Source organism: Notolepis coatsorum, assembly GCF_963971535.1.
Source record: "Notolepis coatsorum genome assembly, chromosome: 1".
NCBI classification, from domain to species: domain Eukaryota; kingdom Metazoa; phylum Chordata; class Actinopteri; order Aulopiformes; family Paralepididae; genus Notolepis; species Notolepis coatsorum.
In genome coordinates this window covers 26758825-26785843 of record NC_140165.1, presented here as the reverse complement: position 1 = coordinate 26785843, position 27019 = coordinate 26758825, and the positions used below count along the sequence as shown (strand labels likewise).

The 27019-nt window shown below is 41.9% G+C and overlaps 1 protein-coding gene across 1 annotated transcript; it reads right to left on the bottom strand.

Moving 5' to 3' along the window:
- Nucleotides 1-913: 913 nt before the first annotated feature.
- On the bottom strand, nucleotides 914-26789 carry LOC311230088 (transmembrane protein 237A-like). The gene is made up of 14 exons (XM_084316243.1): nucleotides 26628-26789; nucleotides 26498-26536; nucleotides 21086-21114; nucleotides 19896-19909; nucleotides 19719-19790; nucleotides 15666-15788; nucleotides 15355-15448; nucleotides 14940-15100; nucleotides 13833-13965; nucleotides 10960-11151; nucleotides 8388-8461; nucleotides 3465-3552; nucleotides 2057-2178; nucleotides 914-1291 (listed from the first exon to the last, which is right to left on the bottom strand). Exons 1-14 carry the CDS (start codon nucleotides 26640-26642, stop codon nucleotides 1209-1211), a joined length of 1239 nt encoding a protein of 412 aa, XP_084172369.1. The 5' UTR covers nucleotides 26643-26789; the 3' UTR covers nucleotides 914-1208.
- Nucleotides 26790-27019: the final 230 nt, after the last annotated feature.

Below are 27019 nucleotides of genomic sequence, written 5' to 3'. Positions count from 1 at the left end.
CAAACTACCTAATGCCTAGTTCTATCACTGGTTTAGCTTAGGCGACTCTTTCGAAGTTGGTTATGGTTAGAGTTTGGAATCAGGGCTGGTGTTCTATCGCCCTGCTCTAAGACAAACTCTAACCTTAACCAACTTCGAAAGAGTGCCTAAGCTTAACCAGTGATAGAAACAGGCGTCACACGATTGGCGCAGATGTCACATGACCAGAAACGTCAGTGGCCAATCAGATCGCGGAAAAATGCAAGTTTGTTGGTAAAAGACTACACGCGTTGCAATGTGTGATCTCTCTCTCTCACACACGCACACCTCAGCTTGTGCTGCCTGGCAGAGATAATAATGAGGGGTGGAGGAAAAGTAACTAATTGTACTTTTACTCAGGTGCTGAACTTGAGTACATTTCGGAGGTGTTTGTATTTTTCTGCAGTTTTTCCATTTGACAGATAATCTGTAATGTAATGTGACCTCGTCCCTTGTGTTGCACTTTGTTTTACTTTTTCTTTTGTCTGATGTGTGGGTTGGAGTTGAGTGGGGATAGTGGAGGGGTTGCTACTGCTGGCCACACCTGAGGCTCTGCCAAGAGGTCTGGAGAAATGCACAGTATAAGTGAGTATACTGCTACTATTTATTATATATATAGTATAGAGAAGCGGGCTTGTGACTAAAAAGAACATCTCTGCTCAGTAAATAAAAATATATATGTATATATTAATATATATATTAATTTTGATACTAGATGAAGTTTAATATTTTACTATATGCATGTCTTTTTAATGGAGGCCTGTTCCCCAGAGTACTATTCTATGAGGTTGATTATACTCTAAACTTGGCCCAGAACATGGTCTGTTCATACAAATCCATCAAACCTCTTCAACATAATAAAGAAGCACAACACCATAATGAAGAAATAGTTTTTTTTATTTAAAAACAAAAATATATACAATAACATTAATAGAAATACAAAAATAAGCCAACACAGTGAGTATATTTACAATGGTGTTCAATGACAATAAAATATAGTACAGAAATATGTGCCAAATGAAACAGTAAAGTAACAAATGAAACAGTAAAGTAACAAATGAAACAGCACAGTAACTAATGAAACAGTACAGTAACAAATGAAACAGTACAGTAACAAATGAAACAGTACAGTAACAAATGAAACAGCACAGTAACAAATGAAACAGCACAGTGACAAATGAAACAGCCATCTATCTCAATCTAGACAGATGAGAGATGGAAATGTCTGTTTTTTCCTCTGGTTTGGGTTCAATCTCCATGGCCATTAGGTACCCTGAAAAGAGGCAAAGAGACTTTTAGCATATAGCCTACTGTGTATATATACATATTAGTGCTGTCAGGCGATTAAAAAAAATCTAATTAATTACAGGATTTGTAATTAATTAATCTAATTAATCGCATTTTAATCGCATAACCATTTTAGGCCTGATATTCTATAATCATATTTCAAATGGCATGTGTCCGGATGGCAGAATTCAGTACTATCTACAAGACCTTCCGTTTAATCATCTTCCATTTATTCATTTGCTTAGATTTTTCAGGTCTGGTCAATTTTAGCATGGTGTTATTCACAGTCAAAGATTTTTTATATATATATTCTCATTTGGTTCATTACAATTGACTCAAGCCTAGTAACAGACACATTATTTCTGACACTGGGAATACATTCCCTGATATCCATAGATGTCCCTAGAATCAGATACCAAGAACATGCAAATATGAATATAGCTCCTGTCTGTACACACACGGAAATCTACTTTATGTACAATGTAAAGGAGTACATTTCTGTGAGCCTCAGTCAGCTTGTACAGACAGGAGCTTGACCCCATTGACTTTGCATTAGTTTGTGGCTAACTATCCAGAGCTAGTATGAGGAACAGCATGGATTGTAATGAGAAAGGACTCTACCGATCAACATCATTGGTAAGTCAGAAATATCAGAACTATCCCTTTCTAGAAAACAGTATTCTCTCATTAGCGGTACTCCATGAGGGAAAGTATGTAGGCCTGTGTTGCTGTATTTCTGCCTCCCTCTCACCCTCTGTGTAGTCCATCTCAGGCCTGGTGGAGATGAAGATCCATGCCAGCCCCACCAGCAGAGCCACCACCAGGTTGACTGTCACCCAGGGATGCAGGATCTGGTGCTCCGAGCCTGGGGGCCTACAGGGGCAATGGAAATCTTAATTAGGGACGCAATGATACAACTTTCTCCCCCGATACGGACACCTGGGCTTCTTTGGATACCAAGTACTGATCCGATCCATTACTTTTAATGTACAGTATAGACTAGGGCTGGCGATAAAACGATAACGATAACTATCGCGATAAATTATTTCCTCGAAATAAACATGAAACGTGGTCGCAAAGTTTCGATATATCGATTTTCCAAGCTTGGATATCAGCACACAAACTAACAACCAATCAGTGAAGGAGATGGCCGACAGTGAAGGAGACCCGCGGTGCACCTCTGGGTAGAGAGGTAGGACTCTAGTAGTAAACAAGGCTGGCTAGGATAACTAGCTTGCACAGCGCTATATTATATATTTACGTGCCGAGTATGTGTGTGGCGTGAATTCTGAGGCCACGTTTATAGTAGTGTGGGGTATACAGTGGACGTCGTTTCAATATATTGTGGCGGAAGAGAGTATTTTAGTGTCATATTTATTACATTGTCTCATGAGATACTCCGCTTGTCGGCTAACTGCTAACGTGCGCGGACTGATGACGACATCAACTCGACTCGACTCCTCGAGACATTCGCTTAGAAACAACAGGCTGGCTAGGATAACTAGCTTGCACGGCACTGTTTTATATATTTACGTGCCGAGTATGTGTGTGGCGTGAATTCTGAGGCCACGTTTATAGTAGTGTGGGGTATACAGTGGACGTCGTTTCAATATATTGTGGCGGAAGAGAGTATTTTAGTGTCATATTTATTACATTGTCATGAGATATTCCGCTTGTCGGCTAACTGCTAACGTGCGCGGACTGATGACGACATCAACTCGACTCGAGACATTCGCAGCAGCATAAGAAGTTAATTAAACTTGACAGACATTATATCGACGATAATTATCGATATCGAATTATATGAAAATAATTTTATAATTTTATCGCGATAACGTTTTTGGTCATATCGCCCAGCCAGACTTGGACTGTCATAATGGGATCATTGGACAAAGATAATTGAGATATAATACATTTGAACATGTTAACATGTTAGATACGTTTCTTGGTATCAGAAAATCTCTGATACCGATATCCTATTTTAGCCTGGTATCAGAACGATATCCATCCATTCTCATTACATCCCTGATTGTTGTGGTCACTCATTTGTACTGACAAAGCCTAAATACCGTTGCACCATTTAAAAATGAGAACGATTATATTTTTGCCATATCGCCCCCCCCCCCCCCCCCCCCCCACCCCCCACCCCATGAGCTCACCATAGAGTCCCGTTAGAGCTGTGGTAGAGGTTGATGCGGTCACTCGTCATCTGTTGACTGAGCGAGAGGATCAACGCTGCAAAGTACACTGCATCAGGAATGGAGGGAGGGTGGAGGAGAGGAAGGGAGAGAGAGACAAGAGACAGAGTTTAAAGGGATAGTTCCAATTCCTTTACATTAAAAAAGTCTCGTTTTTACTATTCGCCATTACTAATCTTAACTAAGTGTATAACGTTGTGTGTTTTAGCCAATATCAGCTTACCTTACTAAACGCCATTCAAATGGCCATTGATGTTGAAAAGGGGTGGGAAATACTGCATGCGACTTGAAAGTTGTTTGGAAGTTGCGGCATATAAGCCTTCAGAAAACCTCAGAGTTGGGGCGGCTGGGTGGCGCAGCGGACTAAGCGCTCGTCACCAACGCGAGACACTGGTATCGAATCCAGCCGTCAGCGTTGCCTCCGGCCTGGCCGGCCGTCATACTGGCTCAATTGGCAGAGTCAGCGGGAGGGAAACCGGTGGGTGGTAATCTGGTTGTTGTAAACAGCGACTCCTACAGGTCGGTCAGGGCGTCTGCACAGCGAGGAAGGGAGATGGTGAGGGTAGTGTGAGCCTCCCACACGTTACACCTCGCCAATGAAAGTCCGCGCTGGCAGGTGAAAAGAAGTGGCTGGCTGACTCCGCATGTATCGGAGGGGACATGCGATAGTATCTATCAACCCTCCCTAGACCGGGGGGGCCGAGATTCGATTTTAATTCGAAGCTTCGAGAAAAATAATTAATGTTGTGGGACTTGTACAGCACGTTGTTCAACCTTGTTGTTTTTAAATGTGCTCTATAAATAAAGTGGATTGGATTAATTAATTAAATTAATAATGAGTCGGGAGCTGCGCTGCCTGGGCGGCTGCTCTCCGTTACACAGCCAACACATTACATTTAGGGATGTCCCGATCACATTTTTTTGCTCCCGATCCGATCCCGATCATGTGATTTTGAGTATCTACCGATACCGATCTTTCCCGATCCGATAAAAAAAAGAAAATTATAAAAACAAATTTTTTTTTTATTTATTTTTTTTTTCATCCCAATTTCTCCCATTACATTCACCCTGAATGTTGACATTATCGAGGTGAAAAGTTAACTTCATTCAAGCGAGGCATTGCAACCGGAGTAATCTAAAAACTCTGCCTCCAACCTGCTGCTTCATGAGAGCAATGGCGCCATCGTCTGTAAAAATCAAGTGACTGCAAGTTCTGCAACTAGTTATGTCCCTCATCCTTGACATAAATCATTTGATGTATAATTAAATCAAAGGAAATGCGTTTGTTTTGGCAAAATTCTTCTGCTCTGTGTGACAATAAATAAATGAATGATGATATGCAATTTAAAACCAAAACTAGGCCTCAGTATGAGTTTAAGACGTGAACATGGCCATGTTTGTTGAATGTAAAAAATTTAAAAAAAATCCAGAATTTTAATTGTTTTGCCCCCGATCCCGATCTTCTGAAAATCACGTGATCGGCCCCCGATCCCGATCACGTGATCGGATCGGGACATCCCTAATTACATTACATAATTATGTTGCAACCTTCGTCTATAAAGCAAACAATTATATAAATATTTATATGTAGTTAATAGAAACAAAGGCAGAATTCAACTTAATTTTTTTATTAACTCATTGGGCGCCAATGACGACAAAAGTCGGGTTATCTGGCCGATGGTTGAGCGCCAATCACGAGAAAAGTCGGGTTTTAATCGTTATTTCTTTTATTTGCTATATCCATTCATTTTTCATCCATTCAGCCTGATGTTATCATTGGGAATGGGTCTGAGCTCGCAAAAGGCCAATACTGCCGCCTAACGCCTTCTGGCCAGTATTGCACATCATTGAAATCCCTCCCCCTTGGGCTGTACGCTGATCTAAAGTCCGGTCCAGGTTTTCCTTCTCGGTCATGCAGTATCGTTATAACACATGGACTGGGGAGACTGGGAGCAGTGTGCATTATGCGCTTTGGACATATAACGTTGGATCAATAAACGCGATCAATATTTGGAACGGCGATCAGGAATTGGATTCATCTTTTTGCAGTACATCAGATGTGAGGTAAGGACTATGTTACCAATCTTGGGTTAATCCGATGTTTCTTTCGTAACGATCACGCATGTGTGTGTGTGTGTGTGTGCGTGCTGTTGGCGGCTTGGCGCTGACCAAAGCACGGAGGGGCGACTTTTCAGCCCCCGCTTCCGTTTGTGCATGAGGACACATATAATCCAGATAATCTAGCGTTTATTTCAAAACTATTCATAAATCAAGCGACAAATGGCACGATTTCTAAGGAAATGCATTGAAGCACGGTTTGCTCGAGTTTCTTGAGATTAGACAGAACGCTCTGGAACTATACTCATATTCACCACGGTATAAAAACGGAAATGTATGTATGAAAAAATTATCTGTTCTTTGCATGTTGACTGGAAAAAACTCTGACAATCGACGTGTTTATTAGATCCATAGCTATAATATTTCATATAGTTTTAGCACTCGCAAACACGGCATTCTCCCCATTGCATTACAGCGATGGCGTTCTAACCAGAAGGTAAACAGCAACCCCTAGAGGTTGTTTGTAGAGCTAAATCTATATTTTATATTATTGCTATGTGTCCATTGTCATTGTCAATTGACAGTATAAACCTTCCCTTCAATATGCCATAAAGAAATAATTTTTTCATCAATACGTTCCCGTTTTATAGCGTTGTGAATATGAACTTTATATCGGAATGGTCTGGGTTAATTCCTGCAAAGCTAGTTATAGGGCGCTAAGCTAATAACGTTAAATCGATGGCGTTTCGGCCCTACACAAGCTAGAGTTAAAAATCTAAATGCATATGATCGGTATCATGTTCCACCATGAATGCATGAAAGGGGGGGGGGTGGGTGAAGTCATTTCTGATTATTGATTACTAGGGCTGACCCCTATTAATCGATTAGTCGACTAATAGGTTGAAAGGAGCCGTAGTCGACTGGCCAACCTCTTAGTCGAATATAATAAAAAAGAATAAAAAAAAAAAAAAAAAAAAATTAATATATATATATATTTTTTATCATTCTTTCCAAAAGAAAAGAGGCCTAGAAGCGTGGCTAACGCTAATGGAACGCATACCAGAGGCTAACTGCCTACGAAAACAGGCACAGAGGCACTGAAAGAGGATTTCACCCATCTAATGAACACACTAGACTAGACAAATATCAAGATGTATCCATCAGTGGACCAATTGCATGCTTTTGCAGAGCACAAGAAGCCTTCAGTCGACTCCTTCAGACATTAAGCACCCCCCACAGCCCAAATGGAATGATAAAAAAGTTAAAAAAAAATAATAAAAAAAAGAAAGTTTAAAAATATTATATATATATATATATATATATATATATATATATATATATATATTTTTTTTTAAGTCTGCAAATTTTGGCCAATCCTAGTCGGGGACAGCCCTATTGATTACCAATAACGGCATTCGTTATTGCAACATCATATGCTGACCGGGTGGATGGCTATGAGAACAAGGCCCGATCAGGCTGAAATTTACATCAAATTGCTCTTACCGTTGGCCGGTTGGATTCCGAAAAGAATTTCCCAGTTATTTGATCGCCATCTGGTAGATCGGTATGTCCATTGGCTGATGCTATATTCCTTTACTGCATACTGAATTCGGCGTCGCAAAAAGTATTCCAGGCGATCTGGTGAAGCCATAGCTTTAGGCTAACAGAAAAGCTAACCCGGAGCGGGGAAAAAAATGACAGCCGGTCTGCAACAGGGGAAACTGCATTCTCGAGACATCACCAATACCAGGATCTGGCCGGTACTGCACTTTCGGAGTCCCAATATGCCTTTTCCAGCCAAAATACAGCTATGTGACATTGAGTAGGATATTAAAATGGAATAAAAGCAAAAGCGAGTTTGGTTGGCCTTCAAAGGATGGCGCCCAATCACGTATATATACGTGGTTGGCCAGGAATGTGTTAACAAAGAGAGGCAGAGTTGATTTAGCAGGAAAAATAAATAAATAAAAATAGAATTATTTCTTTTTATTTTTTTAATATATTCGAATTTTATTTTCCCATTCAAATCCCATGCCCATTGAACGAAGCTTCGAAGTATTTAAGACAGCCCTAGCTTGCATTAGAGTAATACAGTAACGTTAGCGAAGGTAAATAATACAGTGATGGTACAGTTTCCCAATGGTAAATTACCTACACCCTTTTCAAAATCAATGGCAATGTGAAAGGTAGGCTGACATCTACCAAAACATACACTTTATGCACCTATGCATACAAAATGTGGTAATGGTGAGAAGTCAGAATTAGACTGTAATGGTCTTTTATGTGGTATGAAATACTTGGCAGTAGTGTAATCGATGCATAACCATTAGCTTACTTACAGAGTCCCATCGTCAGAGTTCTGGACAGGCAGCAAACAGGGTCTCAAAACTAAATAGTTTTAATCCACACCACGACATGCCAACAGAAGTTCTAACCTTAGTTAACATACGCAGTTACTGTATGCAGTTACTAGGCACGGGGGCAGGTTCCAAGACATCATGTCAGTCCTTAAGCACAGGAAATGCTGGAGGAACACTGGTTTCTGCTGTGGATGGTTCAAACCTGTCAGCATGTCGAGTCTTTTTTTTTGTCTCATGACCTTGTTTGCTGCCCGTCTGAAGCCTCCCAGTTCGCTCGGAACCTGGACAGAACTCCAACCACATAAGTAAGTAAGCTAATGGTTACTCATCGATTACACAACTGGCAAGAATTTCATACCACTTCCAAACTGTCCCTTCAAGTAACACCAATCAGATGCTGCCCACCCCCCCAGACTTGGTTGATCAGAACTGGGTTTGACGATGAGGAAATGAGACGTCAACTCACAGAATGAGGCCAGGGCCACTGGATCCAGAGTGGCAAACTCTCTCAGGGCCACGGTGCCCTTGGCCAGGTTCAGCCTGAGTAGAGAACAAGACGAGTGACACTTAATGTTATTATTTACACTCAGCCACGGTGCCCTTGGACATATAGATCACTGTGAACGTATTACAATGAGCTGATGACTAATTCCATGTATTTCAAAACATGAAAACTACGGCAATGAAAAACAACCCGAGTCTGGTGATCATTAGCTTGTCATTCTGATATATGTGTATCCTGCCTGTTGTTTTGACTCAGATAGTGTATTGTGCCTATTTCAGTTTTCAGGGCATTTGTATAGCTTAGTTTAAAGACTGAAGCCACCTGCAGCATATTCCAAGCGACCTACAGTATTCTCCAAGCGACCTACAGCATTCTCCAAGCCACCTGCAGAATTATCCAAGCTACCTACAGCATTCTCCAAGCCAACTGCAGAATTATCCAAGCCACCTGCAGAATTATCCAAGCTACCTACAGCATTCTCCAAGCCACCTGCAGCATTCTCCAAGCCACCTGCAGAATTCCCAAAGCTACTGTACCTGCAACATTCTCCAAGCTACCTGCAGCATTCTCCAAGCTACCTGCAACATTCTCCAAGCTACCTGCAGCATTCTCCAAGCCACCTGCAGCATTCCCCCTGCCTCTCCCCAAGCACACATTTGTTTTTCTACATGGTCATTTAAATATTTCTCAGAGAGCTGCACTGGCTTCCCATTGCCACAATAATTCACTTCAAGGTTTGTGACCTGGCATACCGTGCAGCGAGGGCAATTTATTTAGATGATCAGCATCTGCGGATGACTGCCTCCACGGAGCCCGTTAACAAAAAGTGGAGTAACTTTACACACACACGTTCGGATCGATATGAAGACATGGTTGGATCAACGCAAGATTGATATCATATAGCCCTTACCTTGACTAGGATGTACCCCAAAAAGAATATTCCAATTATCTGATCGCGATTCCAAGTATTGATGTCCATCGTGTCGCCAACATAATCCACCACACATCATGCATCGGGAGCATTTGATCCTTCTCACTCTGACCGTTATAACTGCTAAGCTTGCCCAAAATCGACGCACATGCCAAGATACAAGGTTTTAAAGGGTGCTCGATACCGCCACCTGGGAGGATATGGCCGGTACTGCACCCTGGGCGTCGCAGTATGCCTTCTACCGGCAACATACACCCAACATACACCCTGACATTGAATAGGATATTAAAATCGAATATCGAAATATCAAATAACGTATATACGTGGTTGGCGTTCAACGGTTGTCCGCCAAACACGTATATAAATGTGGTTGGCGTCCATTGAGTTAAGGTAGATTAAAAAAATAGATAAAATAAAGAAATATACGATTAATCGCAAGTTAACTATGGACAATCATGCGATTAATCAGATTAAATATTTTAATTGATTGACAGCACTAGTAAAAACATGCGACGGATCAATGTAGCCCGGCCACGTCTATGCCTTCTACAACGCTGTTCGGTTTCCGGGTTCCTTTGATTGGCCGCTGAAGCACGCCCCCCCGAGTGACACGCGAACAGCCAGCCTTCACCGAGCTCTAGTTCTAACCCAGGGGTTCCCAAACTTTTCAGGCCAGGACCCAGAAAATAAGGCGTCAGAGAGCCGCGGCCCAATGCACATCGTCAGGCTTTTTTTTTTGCCAGGTGGCCGATTTTTTAAGCCAAATATCACTTAAATCCTATTAAGTTAGTTCAAGTTAGTTATTCATTTATATGTGCTATTTATGAGAGGGCTAACTTGTTGCAAAATAATAATGATAATAATAATAGCCTCATTAAAATACTATTGTTGCTTCGGTTGTTTTCAGCGTTTTATGTGCATAATCTGTTATTTAGTTTGAAATGTTCGTTGAAATAAGTAGATTTTTTGTTTATAATATAATATAAAACCATATAGTCACATTTTAGAATACAATAGAATAGAATTTTAGAATACAACAAGAAACACTGTCCTGGCCTGCTTCTAAGTTCAGTGGCCTGACAAAAAAGAATAAAAAATTAATCATCTCGCGGCCCACCTTTGGGTCGCGACCCCGACTTTGGGAACCACTGCCAACTCGATGGAGATCAACCCCGAGGTTGGAAAATCACGTAGATTTCGTAAATATTTACCAGTTTCTCATACGGTTAATGATTCAGAAACAATCATTGCTCATCTCCGTGTGTTTATGTCGTTGCAGATGCTCAACAAGGTGGGTTTGATACGCAGTCATGGCGGCGAAAGTGTCTTTATTATTTTGATTAGTTAACGTTATCATTAGCAGGTAAGTTATGAAGTCATTGTTTATCATAAAACCAACAGCATGACTGGCTCGTCTATTCTGTGCTAGATCAAGACACTATTTCAATAATGGATGACGGTGAAAGCATACACGCCACCGAGAACAGTTAGTACTCTGTAGATATAACGTCAGCTAGCGAGGTTGCACACCTATATCTTCTACTTTCATAAATTGTTTCGAGTCTCTTTCCCTTCCAGACTGTGGGGTTTACCTCCTCCTACCTATCGAAGGCAGACACCGTGCTGATGGCCAGCAGCAGGTAGAGGAGTGACTGCGAGGGGTAGGCCAGGCTCTGGTACTGCTGGAGGAGGTTGGACAGAGTGGTGAGCTGCTGGCCGGCGAGCACATACACCACCACGATGTTCCAGAGTGCGTAGCCTGCCAGCAGGCCATGGCAGAACAGACCCAGCACCCTGCACAGGAACCAGTGAAGACCAGGGTTTTATTTACATGTCCCAACACTACAAATCAACAATAAAATATTTTTACATCTAAATCAACAAATATATCAAACAAAATACATTAATTGAAAATAAAATCTAAAAAATTATGTTATTATTATAAAAAAAAATTAAAAAATAATATAATTGCCACTTGTGAGATTGACACAAGGGGGAGCGCTAGCTTTCTTTATTATTTGGCCAGGAGGACATGGTTATTGCCCAATGTCGATTATATGAAAATGCCAGATATCTACTAGTCACTAGCTCCCAGATAAAACATTTTTAGATGATCAGCATGATGCCTGCCTCCACGGAGCCCATTAACAAAATATTATTTATAATTCAACTAATTCTGGCCTTTTAGTGAGAAAACGCGATTCCTAGTATAATTATAATGTTAGCAAGTGCAAACCTAGCTGTCATCAACCAGCTAAGCTAGCTAGCTCATATAATAATAAGAATTAGTTAGGGTGACCATCCAAAAAAGAAGACACTGTGCCCCCAGCCTCAAGATACTTAAATGATACTCGAAGTTTACTCAAAGATGCCTTATAATTTTTATATATTTAAAGTATGCCTCCTCTGTAATGGATAGAAAATTATTCTTTATATTATTTTAAATAACAAAATAATCTCTCTCTATAACCAAAGTTAATCAACATGCTTTATTATACCTAAAGTAATCTCTGACAAATCTCACGAAAATTACTTAAAAATCAATCTATAACAAAATAATAGCTCTTTTCAAGTCTTACTGGACAAAATAAATAACTAAAAAAATATGAATTAATGTTCTAAATAATGCCTCTTCTGTATTAGAAAATCCAGCTTTAAAAAATATATCTTTGTATCTTTTCAATGTAATGTAAATTATAAAACAGTAACCTCACAAAGATACTAATTTAAACGTGCACTATGCAGTTTTGGATTTGTTTACATTTGCATAACTTGCAATTAGTGTATAAAACAAATGTATTACACACATAATCCTTAGAATGATTGTATCATAAGCATCTTATATCATCATAAATCAAACCAAAACATAATTTGAGGCATCAAAATAGTTTTAAATGATTTTCTTTCGCCCTCTGTATAGCTGCATACTTCAATCAATTCGGTCAACTTTGCCATCAAACTCTCGCCTCGCACAGCTTTATTTAAAATGTTTTCTGTGTCCATGTGAGCTTTGAGATCTCCGGCACCTTTATTAGACACAGAAACATAATGGTCAAGCTTTACACGTGTTGCACTCCGCCTCCCATTTGTCTCGCCCGGGATGGTAATTTTCTCTGCAGTTCATCTGTAATGTACATTTTTGCTTTGGCATTGTGAGCAGAATCAATTCTGGGCCGTTCTGTCCACTTCCTCCTCTGTTTGTGTGTGCGCGTAGTATAGCCGCCCACAAAGCAGTCTTATCTGGGAATACGTCACACGCAACAGAGTACCGTAGTATTCGGTGCAACGCGCCAGTCAATTTAAAGGTCTCATATTTTGCTTTATTTTTAACTTTTTGGGCAATTTTACACAATTCCTGTGGGTCTATGGAACACATCTGTACGTTTTTTTTCAATCAAATTCATTGTTTTGTATTTTTAATCAAGAACTTTGGTGCGCCACTTTCTGCCCTTCCAAATTCCAAGCCGTTTTTGGCTGGATAATGTATTTTGTACATTATCTAACGTTAACACGAACCTAAACTAACGTTACAACTAACCTAAAGTTAGTTTAGGTTTGTGTTAACGTTAGATAATGTAGAAAATAAACGTTTTCCGCTGCTATAAACGTCGCACTTTCATTTTGAAAACCCCAGAAAGGAAGTCATTATATTTGTTTTACCATCCTGTTCTGTGTTAGCTCCGGTTAGCTCCGAGCGTGCAGTAGTTAGTATTATATTATCAATACCAGCCATTGGATTACTGTTTTCTAAATTGGGGAGGCTTTTAATCGTCAAGGTAAGAGGATTTTAAGTCATGGTATCCATAAACTTCAATCGGTTCGGATCCTTTGAAGGAATGAGAATATCAACAAACACGGCTTCACGTTGAAACCACTGACTGTGCCCAGAGACTCGAGTGGTTAGGCAAAAAATTGTTCAGAGTATATTTGCTTATAAAACGTAATTGTCTATAATTCAATTATTTTTTATTTCTCCACGTGGTGAATACACAGGTCACAACATGTTTACAGGAACGTTTTGGAGTTGTATTTGGTGACTGTAAGACCCTGTAGGGAACATCAGGCTCCGCCCCCCCCCCACTTCCAGTGATGAAGCTAAGCTACACTAACGGAGCGACTGTTCCCAAAGCTAAATGCACGCACAGAGACAAAAAAGGTATGTATCTTCTTGTCTAACTCTAGGGAAGATGTTAAATAAGCAAATTTCCCAAAATGTTGGAGTTTTCCTTTAAAGCTTGAGATTCTCCCCTCTGTTGCAGAGTTTAAAACCTTGATCTCCAACCTTTGTCACTCAAGTTGTACGTGTTTTAATTGATTAGTTATCCTTGCTTTTTGCCTCGCCTTGTTGTCTTATTGTTATGATTTTATATGCTTTTTCTTGTGCTTATTTCTGTATGTACACTCAACGTGACTGTAAATGAGGGAAACCTCAGTTGCCTTTCGAGTTTAAATAAAGGTTTAAAATAACAACTGACCTGAAGCCTCCGTGCACCCTCATAGACACGTCCTTGGTGGTCCAGAGAGGTTGACTGGGCTGGAAGTCCATGAAGTTGTCAGTGAGATCGCAGGTCCTCCTCCTCCCCGAGCGCTCCGCCGCCTGGAAGCGTTCTGGACGTCCACAAACACGCACATTAAAAGGGGACGTACGGAAATGGGTTTTGCTTTGTATGAATCATGAGTCAGTCTGCAATGTACTCCTTGCAGTTTTGGCTAGAGTTTGGCCTAAACATGTTGTTCAGAATTGCTTATTGCGCGATGATGTCACAATGGGAACAACAGGAGCAATGAATTCGCTTTGATTAATCAATCCGCTTTTCAGAGCCAGGAACACTGCCTACCTAATGTGCTGCTCGGTTTGTAAATGTTTTTTACTCTTGGGTGTGTGGGGCAGCCAGGCATGGAAGGAAATAATTTATAGAAAATGTGGTGTGTTGCTACAGTCACCAGAAATGTGTGTTCAACACAACTCCCTTGAAGAGGTACAAGAAAATCATATGTCCCCCTTAATCACGATAGTGACAGAAGGTCAAGATTATTTTTTTTAACATATTATCCACATCATATTCAAGTCCAAGCACTGCTCACAAGTTCCTGGCAAATGTTTCTTTCAAAGGTTTAAAATATATACACATTTTTATTTCAGCAAACCTAACCCTATTACTTTAAAGGGACACACAATGAATGGAAGCGGATATAGACAACTAGCCTAGTTTAAAACTCCGGGAGAGGTGGTTTTGCCAACAGCTGGGCTAGCTGGTCCTCATCCGCTTTCATTCATTTGTGCTAAACTAGGCTAGATTGCAGCCGGATAGCTTTCTACTGAACGCACAGAGAGGAAATTGGTATCTATCTTCTTGTCTGACTCTGGAGAAGACGATAAGCACATTTCCCATGATGTTGGTGTGTGGTGGTGGTGGTTCCTTTAAAACACATTCGAGAACTAATTTGGACATGGAATGCGGTCACATTTATTTGGCTATTATTGTGAGGAATTCTATCTGTGGTTTGAAATTATACATGGGGTTAAATGTTGATATCGGCAGACAGATGGCAGACCCGTCTTGCCTCAAGCAGCTACTCACTGTCTCTCTCTACAAATAGCTTCCCCACTGCCTGGCTCTGTCCCCGAGGGGCCGTGAACAAGGCATGCTGGGGGATACCGGGCTGCTGGGCATCCGTGATGATGTCATCCTCTTCCACGTTCAGCTCATCGGGAAGTTGGAACTCTGTAACTCTTGGCTTCCTGAAGTGAAAGAGAATGGTGTTAAAGGAGAGAGAGAGAGAGAGAGAGAGAGAGAGAGAGAGAGAGAGAGAGAGAGAGAGAGAGAGAGAGAGAGAGAGAGACAGAGACAGAGTTAAATTGCTTTATAATATAATTATATTGTGTAGCATGTAAATATATTTGTCAGCTGAATTTGATTGTGATTCTAACACGACATATATATATGAACAGTGTGATGATCTCTCTCTCCATTGGCTAACAAAAGAGTTTCTCACTTCTTCTTCTTGGGTTTTTTCACCACGTCCTCTCCATCGGTGAGTATCTCTGCGCCGTCTTCATTCACTAGGTCTACCTGGTCGTCTTCAGCATCTGAAAACACACACAACCATTATTTTGTGCTAAGCTAGGCTAGCTTGTAGACGGATAGCTTTCTACTAAACACAGAGGAAATCAGTATCCGTCTTCTTGTCTGACTCTGGAGAAGACGGTAAGCGCATTTCCCATAATGTCGCGTGTTCCTTTAAGTAATAAGTCACTTTCCATCTATTGCCACCTCTGCCTTCTCACTCTCCGAGACCGTGTTTACCGGTGCTTTGCATTTTCTTCTTCCTCCTCCGCCTCTGCGGGGCGCCACCGTCGTCGGCAGGGTCGGGGGTCAGCGGCTCCCTGCTCTCAGACACCCTTCGACCGTCCATCTCCACCCCTGGGTCTGGACACGGAACAGGCAGAGTGAGCTAAGGAGAGACGCGGTACATCTATACAGACCAATGCTGGTGATGGACCCTCTGGGTCAATATCAGGCTAAAATCTACACTCACTGCACACACATCCACATGTACACACTCACTTTAAACAAACAGTGTCACTGTCCAGCGACACCCAAACTAATGGTCTAAGTCTATATCATTCATGGTTGGTACAGTGTATTGGCTGATGCTAAAAGTGGTGTCGGTGCATCCCTAGAGACAAGAGGCTTGTCGGATGTCTAAAATGCCCTGATGTCAAAGTCAAGTGTATTTGTACAGCCCATTAAATGTATAGTCCATGTATTTATGTGTGTGTGTTTGTGTGTTTACAGTCAGGTCCATAAATATTTGGACATCAACACAATCTTCCTAATTCTGGCTCTGTGCACCACCACAATGGAATTTAAATGAAACAATCAAGGTATGAGGGCCGACGGTCTACTCTACTGGTTAAAGTTGCTTACTCGTGAGTAGTACGTTCATTGATAAAGAAAAATAATGTCCACAGCCGCTCCGGTGTAAAACAAAGATATCCAAATGGTTTATTTCTCTTCCACAGCGAAGTCTTTCTTTACAGAAGTGATCCTAAAGCTATTTTCCTAAACTAAAACTTGTTTGGCTGTTTACTGCCGCGAAATATTCACGTCACTACTACAAGGTAAGAAAACTGTATTTTCCCAGTCTCCAAAATCACAGCCGACTCGACACATGACAAAATTCCTCCACACCTGAAAGCCGTAAATCAACTTGCCGGCTCTTTCCACAGCAATCTTATCTGTTCAGTACTGCTCAGCACTGTTTCAAGATGCACAAAGAGCTCTTCTTCTTCTTTAGAATTTCCGGCAGTGTAGACGCAACATGGCATATTACTGCCCTCCTCAGTTCCATACTACGCCCACAATTTAGGCCTTAAAACATAAAAAAAAAAAAAAAAAATAATAATAATAATAATAAATAAAATAACACTATATCCTCTGATACAACTCTGACTTGTGCAGAAATGTCAGCACCGACTCTGATCAGCTGGTGGTTCTCATTATCCACGCCAAAGAAAGATTTAAGAGAGAAGGAAGAGACTCCCAATTCTGATAACCTTTTATAAAAGATTTCCCTTTCTTTCCTATACCTTTCGATGTCATAATAATAATAATAATAATAATAATAATAAATCAAATTTATATAGTGCCTTTCATAGAACCCAAGGTCGCTTTACAATCAGGACAAAAAATAGGGCAAGGAAAGTAGGGGGGGAGGGGGAAGAGGGGATGAGGGAAAGTAGGGGATAATGGACCTAATTTAATCTAAAACTAACTGATGGGGAAAGCCTTGGTGAAGAGGTGTGTTTTTAGAGCGGATTTGAAGGTGTCCAGGGTTGGGGCGTTGCAGATTTGGGGGGGGAGAGAGTTCCAGAGGGTAGGGGACGCCACGCTGAAGGCTCTGTCCCCAAAAGTCCGTAACCTGGTGCGAGGGATGGAGAGGAGACCTAGATCAGAGGATCGTATGTTCCGGGATGGAGTGTACTGGTGGAGGAGATCAGACAGGTACCGGGGGGCGAGGGCATGGAGGGATTTGTAGGTGAGGAGCAGGAGTTTGAAGGTGATGCGGAACCTGACTGGAAGCCAGTGGAGATGGATGAGGGTGGGGGTGATGTGCTGCCAGGGCTTGGTGTGAGTGAGAACCCTGGCAGCTGGACATACTGGAGCCTGTCCAGGGCTTTGCTGGGTACCCCGAACAGGACTCCATTACAATAGTCCAACCGGGAGGTGACAAATGAGTGGATCAGGGTCTCCGCCACAGAGTCAAACGTTCTAGAACATTTGTGTATCTATATATATATATTCAACAATTCTCTCATATACTGTGACATCACAAATGTTCTAGAATGTTTGATTATGAGATCATACTGTGACATCACAAATGTTCTAGAATGTTCCATTATGACAAATAAGACTGTTCAATGACTTTATCTAAATCCAATCAATATTCCTAATGCCGTTTTAATGTAAGGTTATAAAAATAAACATTCATATAATACAATAACCTAAATATACAGCTAAGCCCATTGTATTCTGAAATGTAGACTTTAACAGTGTAGGCAACTTAAGCCAATAGAAATAAGGTATAACTCAAGAGTGCTTTGGCTCCTATATAAGGTGTGCTTTAAGTGCAGACTTTCAGCTTCAATTTGAGGGTATTTACATCCAGGTCAGGTCAACAGTGTTAGAATTACAAGATAGAGAGATAGATAGATACTTTATTCATCCCCTTGGGGAAATTCAGGTATCCGGTAGCTCAGTGCAGTTGACGGACAATAAAAAGCCATAAAAAGGACAACCAATACAACAAACAATGAAAGTCAGCGCTGAAGTTTAAAAAGTTCCAATAAATACATAGTGAGCACTATTGCACAGTGTAAAAAAAAAAATATATATATATATATAAATATAAAATTGCACATTGTCCAATGGGGGAGGGCAGCCTGCAGCCCAGGTCATGAGACAGAGAGATAGAGGGGGGGGGGGGGGGGGGGCCGTGGCATCATATGGTGTTGAACAGTCTGATGGCTGTGGGGACAAAGGACCCCCTGTACCGCTCAGTCCGCGAGCGCAACGATATGAGCCGTCCACTGCGACTGCTCCTCTGTCCTGCCAGGGTGTGGTGGAGAGGGTGGCTGTCATTGTTCATCATGGCCTGCAGCTTACTCCGTGTGCGCCTCTCCACCACAACCCCCAGTGAGTCCACACTCCTGCCAAGGACTGAACCAGCCTTCTTTACCAGCTTGTCCAGCCGCTTGGTGTTCTTGACTGACATGTTGCCTCCCCAGCGGATTGCAGCATAGAAAATAATGCTTGCCACCACTGACTGATTGGGCCAGCAGCTTATATATGTGCCCCGCCCCCCCTTTTTTAAGGGACCAAAGGTAATGGACAATTGGCTGCTCAGCTGTTCCATGGCCAGGTGTGTGTTCATTTACAAGGAGCAGATAAAAGGTCTAGAGTACATTTCAAGTGTGGCATTTGCATTTGGAATCTGCTGCTGTCAACTCTCAATATGAGGTGCAAAGAGCTGTCACTATCAGAGTATCAGTGAAGCAAGCCTTCATTAGGCTGAAAAATATAAACAAACATCCTATGAACAGATGAAACAAAGATCAACCAGAATGATGAGAAGAGAGTGGAGAAGGAAAGGAACTGCTCATGATCCAAAGCATACAGTGAAGCATGGTGGTGGTAGTGTTATGGTGTGGGCATGTATGGCCGCCAATGGAACTGGTTCCCTTGTATTATTTGATGATGCGACTGCTGACTAGAGCAGCAGGATACATTCTGAAGTGTTCCATGGAATATTATCTGCTCATATTCAGCCAAATGCTTAAGAACTCATTGGACGACGCTTCACAGTGCAGATGGACAATGAATGACCCATAGCATACTGCAAAAGCAACCAACGAGTTTTTTAAGGCAAAGAAGTGGAATGTTATGCAACAGCCAAGTCAATCACCTGAGCTTGCTGAAGGGAAAATGCCCCAAGAACAAGCAGGAACTAAAGACCGTTGCAGTAGAGGCCTGGAAGAGCATCACTGTGGACGAAACCCAGCGTATGGTGATGCAAATGATTTGCAACAAAGTATTAAAAGTGACTATTTGATTTATGATTGTTAGTTTGTTCAATTACTTTTGATCCCTTAAAGGGGGGCACATTTAGAAACTGTTATAATTCCTACACTGTCAAACTGATTTGGATGTAAATACCCTCAAATTAAAGCTGAAAGTCTGCACTTAAAGCACATCTTAATTTCAGGTCCAGAAAGTGGTGTACAGAACTAACATTTAGAAAATGTTGTCAATGTCCAAATATGTATGGACCTGACTGCATGCGTTTGCGTTACCCACTCTCTACATCATCGACTTCATTTGGCTGCTTCTTTGACTTCTTCTTCTTGCCTTTGGGCACTGGTGAATCATCTGGATGAGGTCACAAAAGAAAACAAGAAGAAGATTGATTCAAAGCAGTTAGTATGCCACTAGAAAAGGTATGGAGAATTAAACTTTTATCTTATCCCAACTTACCACTGGTGTCTTGACTTCAGATGTGCACACACCACACAGTGAGAGGAAACACAAGACAGAAATGTTCACAGTTTAGTGAAATAGTTCTCAAAATGGGATCCGGAGAGACCCAGGGGTCTTCGAGGGAGTTCCTGGGGGTCCCTCATAAAATATTTCCACTCACCAAAAGGTAGGGCTGGGGGATTAAATCGAGTTTAAATTTCAAATTTGGCTTCCCAAAAGCATGAAAAAAAGATAAAACGATTATTGTGCCGCATGCTGTGTTGCTCTCATTTTGTCTTGTGTTGTAAATGCAGCGCACCCTTCCGACACAGCGGCGTACTCTGCCCCCTCAAGTCCAAACGGTAGTTTCAGCTCGTGTTGAGAGGGAGGAGGGAGCCACGGCACGTTTCTCCTGTTATTTTTAAATGTCTTTGGTAACTTGTAGAAGATGACATAAAGGTAACTTCGAGAAGAAAAGTCAAACAAATCCAGTCGTTGTCATATGATGTTCTCAAATCAATGAGTAATCGTGTTTAATAATTGTGATTTCAATATCAATCAAAATAATCGTGATTATGATTTTTGCCATAATCGAGCAGCCCTACCCAGCCCAGTGAGAGGAGAATGTATAAGAATGACTATTCTGATCATAGTTTTCACTCTCTCCACTGTTATCTCCCCACCTACAGTATGGAATTCTGGACATAATCATATGCAACAACCAAACATTTCTCAGACGGGGATCTCCGAGACAAAGTCTTAACAAACAGGGGTCCGCAGCCTAATGGGTATCAATTTGGGCAATCATCCTTGACACAAAAAAGGTTTGAGAACTGGTTTAGTGTACAAATGGTTGAAGGAACATGTCAATATTATGGGAAATGCGCGAAATGAGTCAAACAAGAAGATAGATACCAGTTATATCTCTGTGCGTTCAGTAGAAAGCTATCCGGCTGCAAGATAGCCTAGTTTAGCACAAATTAATGGAAGTAAGATACGGACCACTAGTCTAGCTTAAAACTCTGGGAGAGGTGTTTTTGGCCAACAGCTATTCTAGCTGGTCCGTATCCATATCATTCTACTGCACGCACAGAGAGGAACTCGGTGTCTATCTTGTCCGACTCTGGAGAAGACAGTAAGTGCATTTCCCATAATTTTGGCATGTTCCTTAAAATGACAGTTCCATATCCAAACACTCATTCACTCACCTTGGCATTGGAGGCAGTGTCCGCTGTCTCTAGACAAGACAGGAGAGATTCAAGAGGTTTATTCATCACATACATTACATACATAAGACATATAGTGAAATGAAGTGGCCATGCCCGCTTCGATTGTGCAAAAAATACAAATAGAATAAAATAGAATAGAAATAAAATAGACATGATAAAAGTACTAAGATAAAATACAAAAGGTAATGAGTCCTATGTACACTACTATACAATATACAGTTATACTCTATGTCACTATGCTATCCTAACTACACTATACAAAAACATCCAGTTATGTTTTTTTTCTTTTCTTTAAAGTGGCCTTTTTTCCTTTCCTTTTTTTTGTATCTACTTTTTCTCCTCCTGTTTTTCTGTATTTTCCTCCCATCCCAATTTAGTCGTTATGCCAATTCCCCCCTCCCCTTCCTGGTCATTGCGCGCATGTGCCCCCCACTGGTCGGTCTAGGGCAGTGATTCCCAACCTGGGGTCCGCGGACCCCTGGGGGTCCGCCAGGGGGCGCAGGGGGTCCGCCAGACCACAGATGATTTGAGGTCTTTAAAAAAAAAAAAAAAATTGAGAAATATTTAATTAGCATATTTTTATCATCAGAAGCATGAATAGTCTCTCCACTACAATAAAAAATAAAGATAAATAAATAAACATCTAGACATGATTTTTGAACGTTAACAGTAGGCTACCGGGTAGCCGCTAAAACGCGAATCAGTTGACTATCATTTTCTGTAGCTAGCCTAGCACGCTAGTTAACTTTCTCGGCTCGTCTGCAGTCAGCCGCCAGAGGCGAAAATGTGTGACAAACGAAAAGGAGATGACGGCAGCTCATCTGCAAAAGCAGTTAGGACCTACAGCAATCGCGAAAATTACATCACCATGGGCTTCACTGAGGGACCAGACAAACGACCTGAGTGTGTGATTTGTGGAGAAAAGTTGGCAAACTCGAGCCTGAAGCCCAGCAAGCTGAAGAGACATCAGGCGTCTAAGCACCCAGAAACCGTTGGGAAGGATCCAGACTTTTTTCGGAGGAAAGAACAGTCTCTCAAGGCGAACAAGCCTGTTGATGTTAGAGTAGCGTGGAGCAGGGGTGGCAGTGATTTACAGAAGGCTACCGAAGCCTCCTTTGAGTGTTCGCTTTTAATTGCAAAAGCAAAGAAACCGCACAATATTGGCGAGCAGCTCATCAAACCAGCCTGCATCAAAATGGTTTAGAAACTGTGCGGCCCACAGGTGGCGGATAAACTAAAATCAGTACCACTCTCGAACAATGTAGTGAAAGACCGAATTGATAAGATGTCAAGTGATTGCGAGCAGCAGCTGTCAGAAAAGCTTAGAAAGGGTCCATTTGCCATACAACTTGATGAAACTACAACTGTCGCAGACGAGGCTGTGCTCATCGTTTATGTGCAATATATCGAAAATGAGGATCTGAAGCAGGACATTCTCATGTCAGTCAACCTTACTACCACCACTCGAGGTGAGGATATTTTTACTGCAGTGGATTCTTACTTCATTCAACATAAATGCAAACCGTTCACCATTAGGGCCTGATTTGAGAGGATGAATACAGGATTTGAATATTGGCCAAAATTTTGAAATACATATGGTGCAAGATTAGATTTGTTGATTGAAGGCACAAGTCAAAGAAGCATAGTGGGTCTAATTATGATGCATATGCCTGTGTATAAGCAGTTTGTTATTAAAATGACAAAAAAGGTATTAAACCCAGCTAGGACAGATTCTCTCTGCTACTGATTGGAATTTCCTGTCTCATATTTAGTTTAATTTGTTGCATTGATTTGTTCCATAAATGCAAACCGTTCACCATTAGGGACTGATTTGAGAGGATGAATACAGGATTTGAATATTGGCCAAACATTTTGAAATGCATATGGTGCAAGATGAGATTTGTTGATTGAAGGCACAAGTTAAAGAAGCATAGTGGGTCTAATTGTGATGCATATGCCTGTGTATAAGCAGTTTGTTATTAAAATGAAAAAAAAAAAAAAATTATGGTATCTTATTAGGAGGGGGTCCGCGAATTTCATCAGAGATGTTTGGGGGTCCCTGGGGGGAAAAAGGTTGGGAACCACTGGTCTAGGGAGCCCTGAAGTCTATCACATGCTTCCTCCGATACATAGGAGACAGCCAGCAGCCTCTTTTCACCAGACAGCGCGGACTCTCATTGGTGAAGTGTAACGTGTGGGAGGTCACACTACCTTCACCATTCCCCACCCTCGCTGTGCAGGCGCCCTGACCGACCTGTAGGAGTCGCTGTTTACAACGACCAGATTACCACCCACCGGCTTCCCTCCAGCTGACAGCCGGATTCGATACCAGTGTCTCTTGCGATGGTGACGAGCGCTTAGTCCTCTGCGACACCCAGCTGCAACTATAGTCAATGAACAGCAATCTCACATAGCCCCCCTTCTGACTGTCAAGGTGAGAAAGGGTGTTGTGCAGTTCCTGGGATACTGTGTCGTCACCAGTGGACCCTTTTGTCCTGTATGCAAACTGCAATGGGTCCATGGTACATATATGTAATCCTTGGCCAGCCTCTCAAAGCATTTCATGACCACAGAGGTGAGTGCCACTGGTCTGTAGTCATTTAGGCCTGCTGGGGAGGAGTTTTTGGTACAGGGATTATAGTGGACTGGACACCTTGAAGCAGGCAAGGTAGCAGGCAGGGACAGGTTGAATATAGTGGTAAACACTGGGGCTAGCTGGTTAGCACAGGACTTAAGTATTCGTCCTGTTAGTGTTATCCCATCTCGGCCTGCAGCTTTCCTAGTGTTCACCCCCATAAACACTCTCCTCACGCTGTGTTCCATCACCGAGAGAGTGTGTTTCTCCCACGCGGAGAAACCCCCCCGCCGCGGCAGCCGGGACGTCAATGACGTCGCTAGCCGGTGAGCTAACGCCGCCAATGCCTGCCCCAAACCGTGTGTAAAAGGAGTTGAGTTTGTTCGCTAGGGAGGCATCGGCACTCACGATTGAGGAGGGGCTGACCTTGTAATCAGTTATTGTTCATAATCCCCACCATAAGCCTCCTGTGTCATTCTGGGCCATCTGTGTCTCCAACTTGTTCCCATATCTCTGTTTTGCAGCCTTCACTTCCTTACGCAACCTGTAAGCTGCTGCCTTATACTCGTCCAGATGCATGGCCCGAGTTGTAAGCAGCAGTGCGAGCATTCAGGGCAACTCGGATGGTGTTGTCAACCCACGGTTTCTGGTTTGGAAAAACCTGAACCATCTTTGTGGGGACGATACTGTTAGCTAGCGTTGCTATAAAGCTAACAACAACATCAGCAAACTCACTGATGTCACTGGAACTTGATTGGAGCATGTCCCAGTCGACGTCATCCAGTGCGTCCTGTAACATGGCCTCTGATTGCTCGGACCACCGCGTCACTTCTCGCGTCACTACAGCCTGTCGTGCTCTGTGTTTGTATCCAGGCATCAGGAAAATGGCGTTGTGGTCAGATTTCCCAAACGGAGTGGTCGGGAGAGCTTTGTAACCCTGCTTGAATGGAGTATAGCAGTGGTCCAGTGTTTTCCCTCCCCTGGTGGTGCATGTAATGTGCTGATAGAAGTTTGGCATAACCTTTTTTAGATTTGCCTTATTGAAGTCACCAGCCACCACCATGGCCGCGTCTGGATACTTGATTTGGTATTGGTTTAACGTGACCTGGAGGTCCGCTAGTGCTTTGGCGGTATCCGCTTGAGGTGGAATGTATACTGCTGTGATGATGGTCGCAGAGTTAACCCTTTCACTACCACACTACAGAAGGTTAACCCTTTCACTACCACACTACATACAGTTAACCTTCTGTATTGTTGCAGTGAAAGGGTTAACCATTTGGTAGTGTGGTAGTGAAAGGGTTAAGAGAAAACCACAGGACAACATCTGTGTTCAAATACATTTGAGGGCTGTGCTCTCAGGGCAAAAGCCAATGGCGATAGACAATCTTCCAAAATACCAACAACTATAAAAGTGCCCCTGTGAAAATAAGCATGACAGCAAACAAACAAATACCGGTAGATATTAATTAGTGATGTGGGGTGACAATGGTATCAGATGATATAGGCTTTAAAAAGCACAGTCTGTATCAGTCCGATTGTATTTTTTTTTACTGATGAAAACAAAACAATAGGGCTCGCTTGCATACATTATTTTATCATTTAATGATTATTCGAAAATTCAAAAACCGATGGCCATCCCTAGTAGCAGCCGATACGGGAGGGAATAATCAGACATCCGTAGCGGCCTAAAAACATATTGGGTGCATCACTATTATTAGTGAAATTGGACTGAATGGGACACACACACACACACACACCGACACCACCCACACAATTACACAATCACATAAAAAACGACATTTCCCCTGTTAAATTTACTGTACCTTGTTCCACACACCAGTTGACGGAATAAGCGTTATTAAGAAGAAAAGAAGCTCACTTTGGACAGCAGAGTGGTAACTACCATCGCTTTTCCAGACATTCCACCACAGAATCAAGTGAGGGACAAGGTTCGACAAGCTGTCTTAATCCTAGAGCTAAATCTGCAGGTCTACATACATCTGCCAGAATGGTGGATTACTGAGGGCGTAGGTCACTCAACTAAGACCTTTTGAACCACTGGGACTAGGGGGTATAGCCGTATAGTTTTTGTATGGCAGTGTTCAACTCGGGATTTAGTAGGCAAGTGTCCCCCTTAAAAGTCACCATGTAACCGCAGCCAATGTGTCCCATTATAGTTCCGAATGACAGAGGGAAGCGTTTACCCATCTACCCACATCCTCTTGCTTGAGAACAGACTTGAGTAGTTGCTTTGAGATAGTTTGGAGCAGTTTGATTGATTGATTGATTGAAAACTTTATTAACAGATTGCAGAATGGGTACAGTACAGTACAGCTCAATACACACAATTGTTAAGGGGATGCAGACCAGAGAAAGACTTTCGTCTTGTTTACATCAGGGTCCCCCATTTTCAATTCATCAGGACATATATGACATGCATGACATACAGATAGACAGTACTGCTACATCTATACATTTATGACATACCAGATTTGCAATTACAGTACTGTTTGTGATACAAAAAGAGTCCATGAGGTGCAAGCATAGTCGTAGTACCCCTGAATGAGTGCTCCTGCCAGAGTCTTCAGTGACAACTAGACAGGGATTACTACTGTTTTTTTGTTTTTTTCTTATTTGTATTGTATTACTAATTACATTTTGTATTTGTATTATGTTGTATTGTTTTCTTGTGAGGACCCCAAGAAGACATTCGTTTGGCAGCTAGTGGCAAGGAGTGTTCGAGTAGTGTGTCGTTAGTTAACGTTACTCTAGTCTAGTCAGATTTGCTCAATCTAACGTTATTTCATCTGATTTACCTGCTGCGGGAGAGGGGGGAGATCCCTCCGTCGTATGCTCTGTGAAGATTAAAAACGTCAAAAGATAATAAACGTTAACTTATCATGTATTGAGTAAATAATCAATTACACTTTGTGTGAACGTCGTTACCTTTGAGTCGTCCATGGTCTTCAAACTAGTCCCCCCCTCGGGCCCCCCAACAATGATCTTATAAAAAGGTTATAATAATCCAATAAAGCAGGTTCGCTGTCTAAGTTATTAGACCACGGCTAACGTTATAAAGTGCTAGATAGCTAACTTGTTAGACATCTAAAACGTCTGATAATACCAGTTGCCATGCTGTGTTGTTAGTGTAGTGCAGAGCCGTGTAGCAACAGCTGTGTTCCGGTAGCGGCTACAAAAATACCACTTCTGGTTGGGGGTTTTCAAAATAAAAGACCGATTATACAGACGTCTGAAACGAGTAGGGTATATCTGCAACGCCGCAAGCTCAACGTCTGGGTTTGATTGATTGATTGAAAACTTTATTAACAGATTGCAGA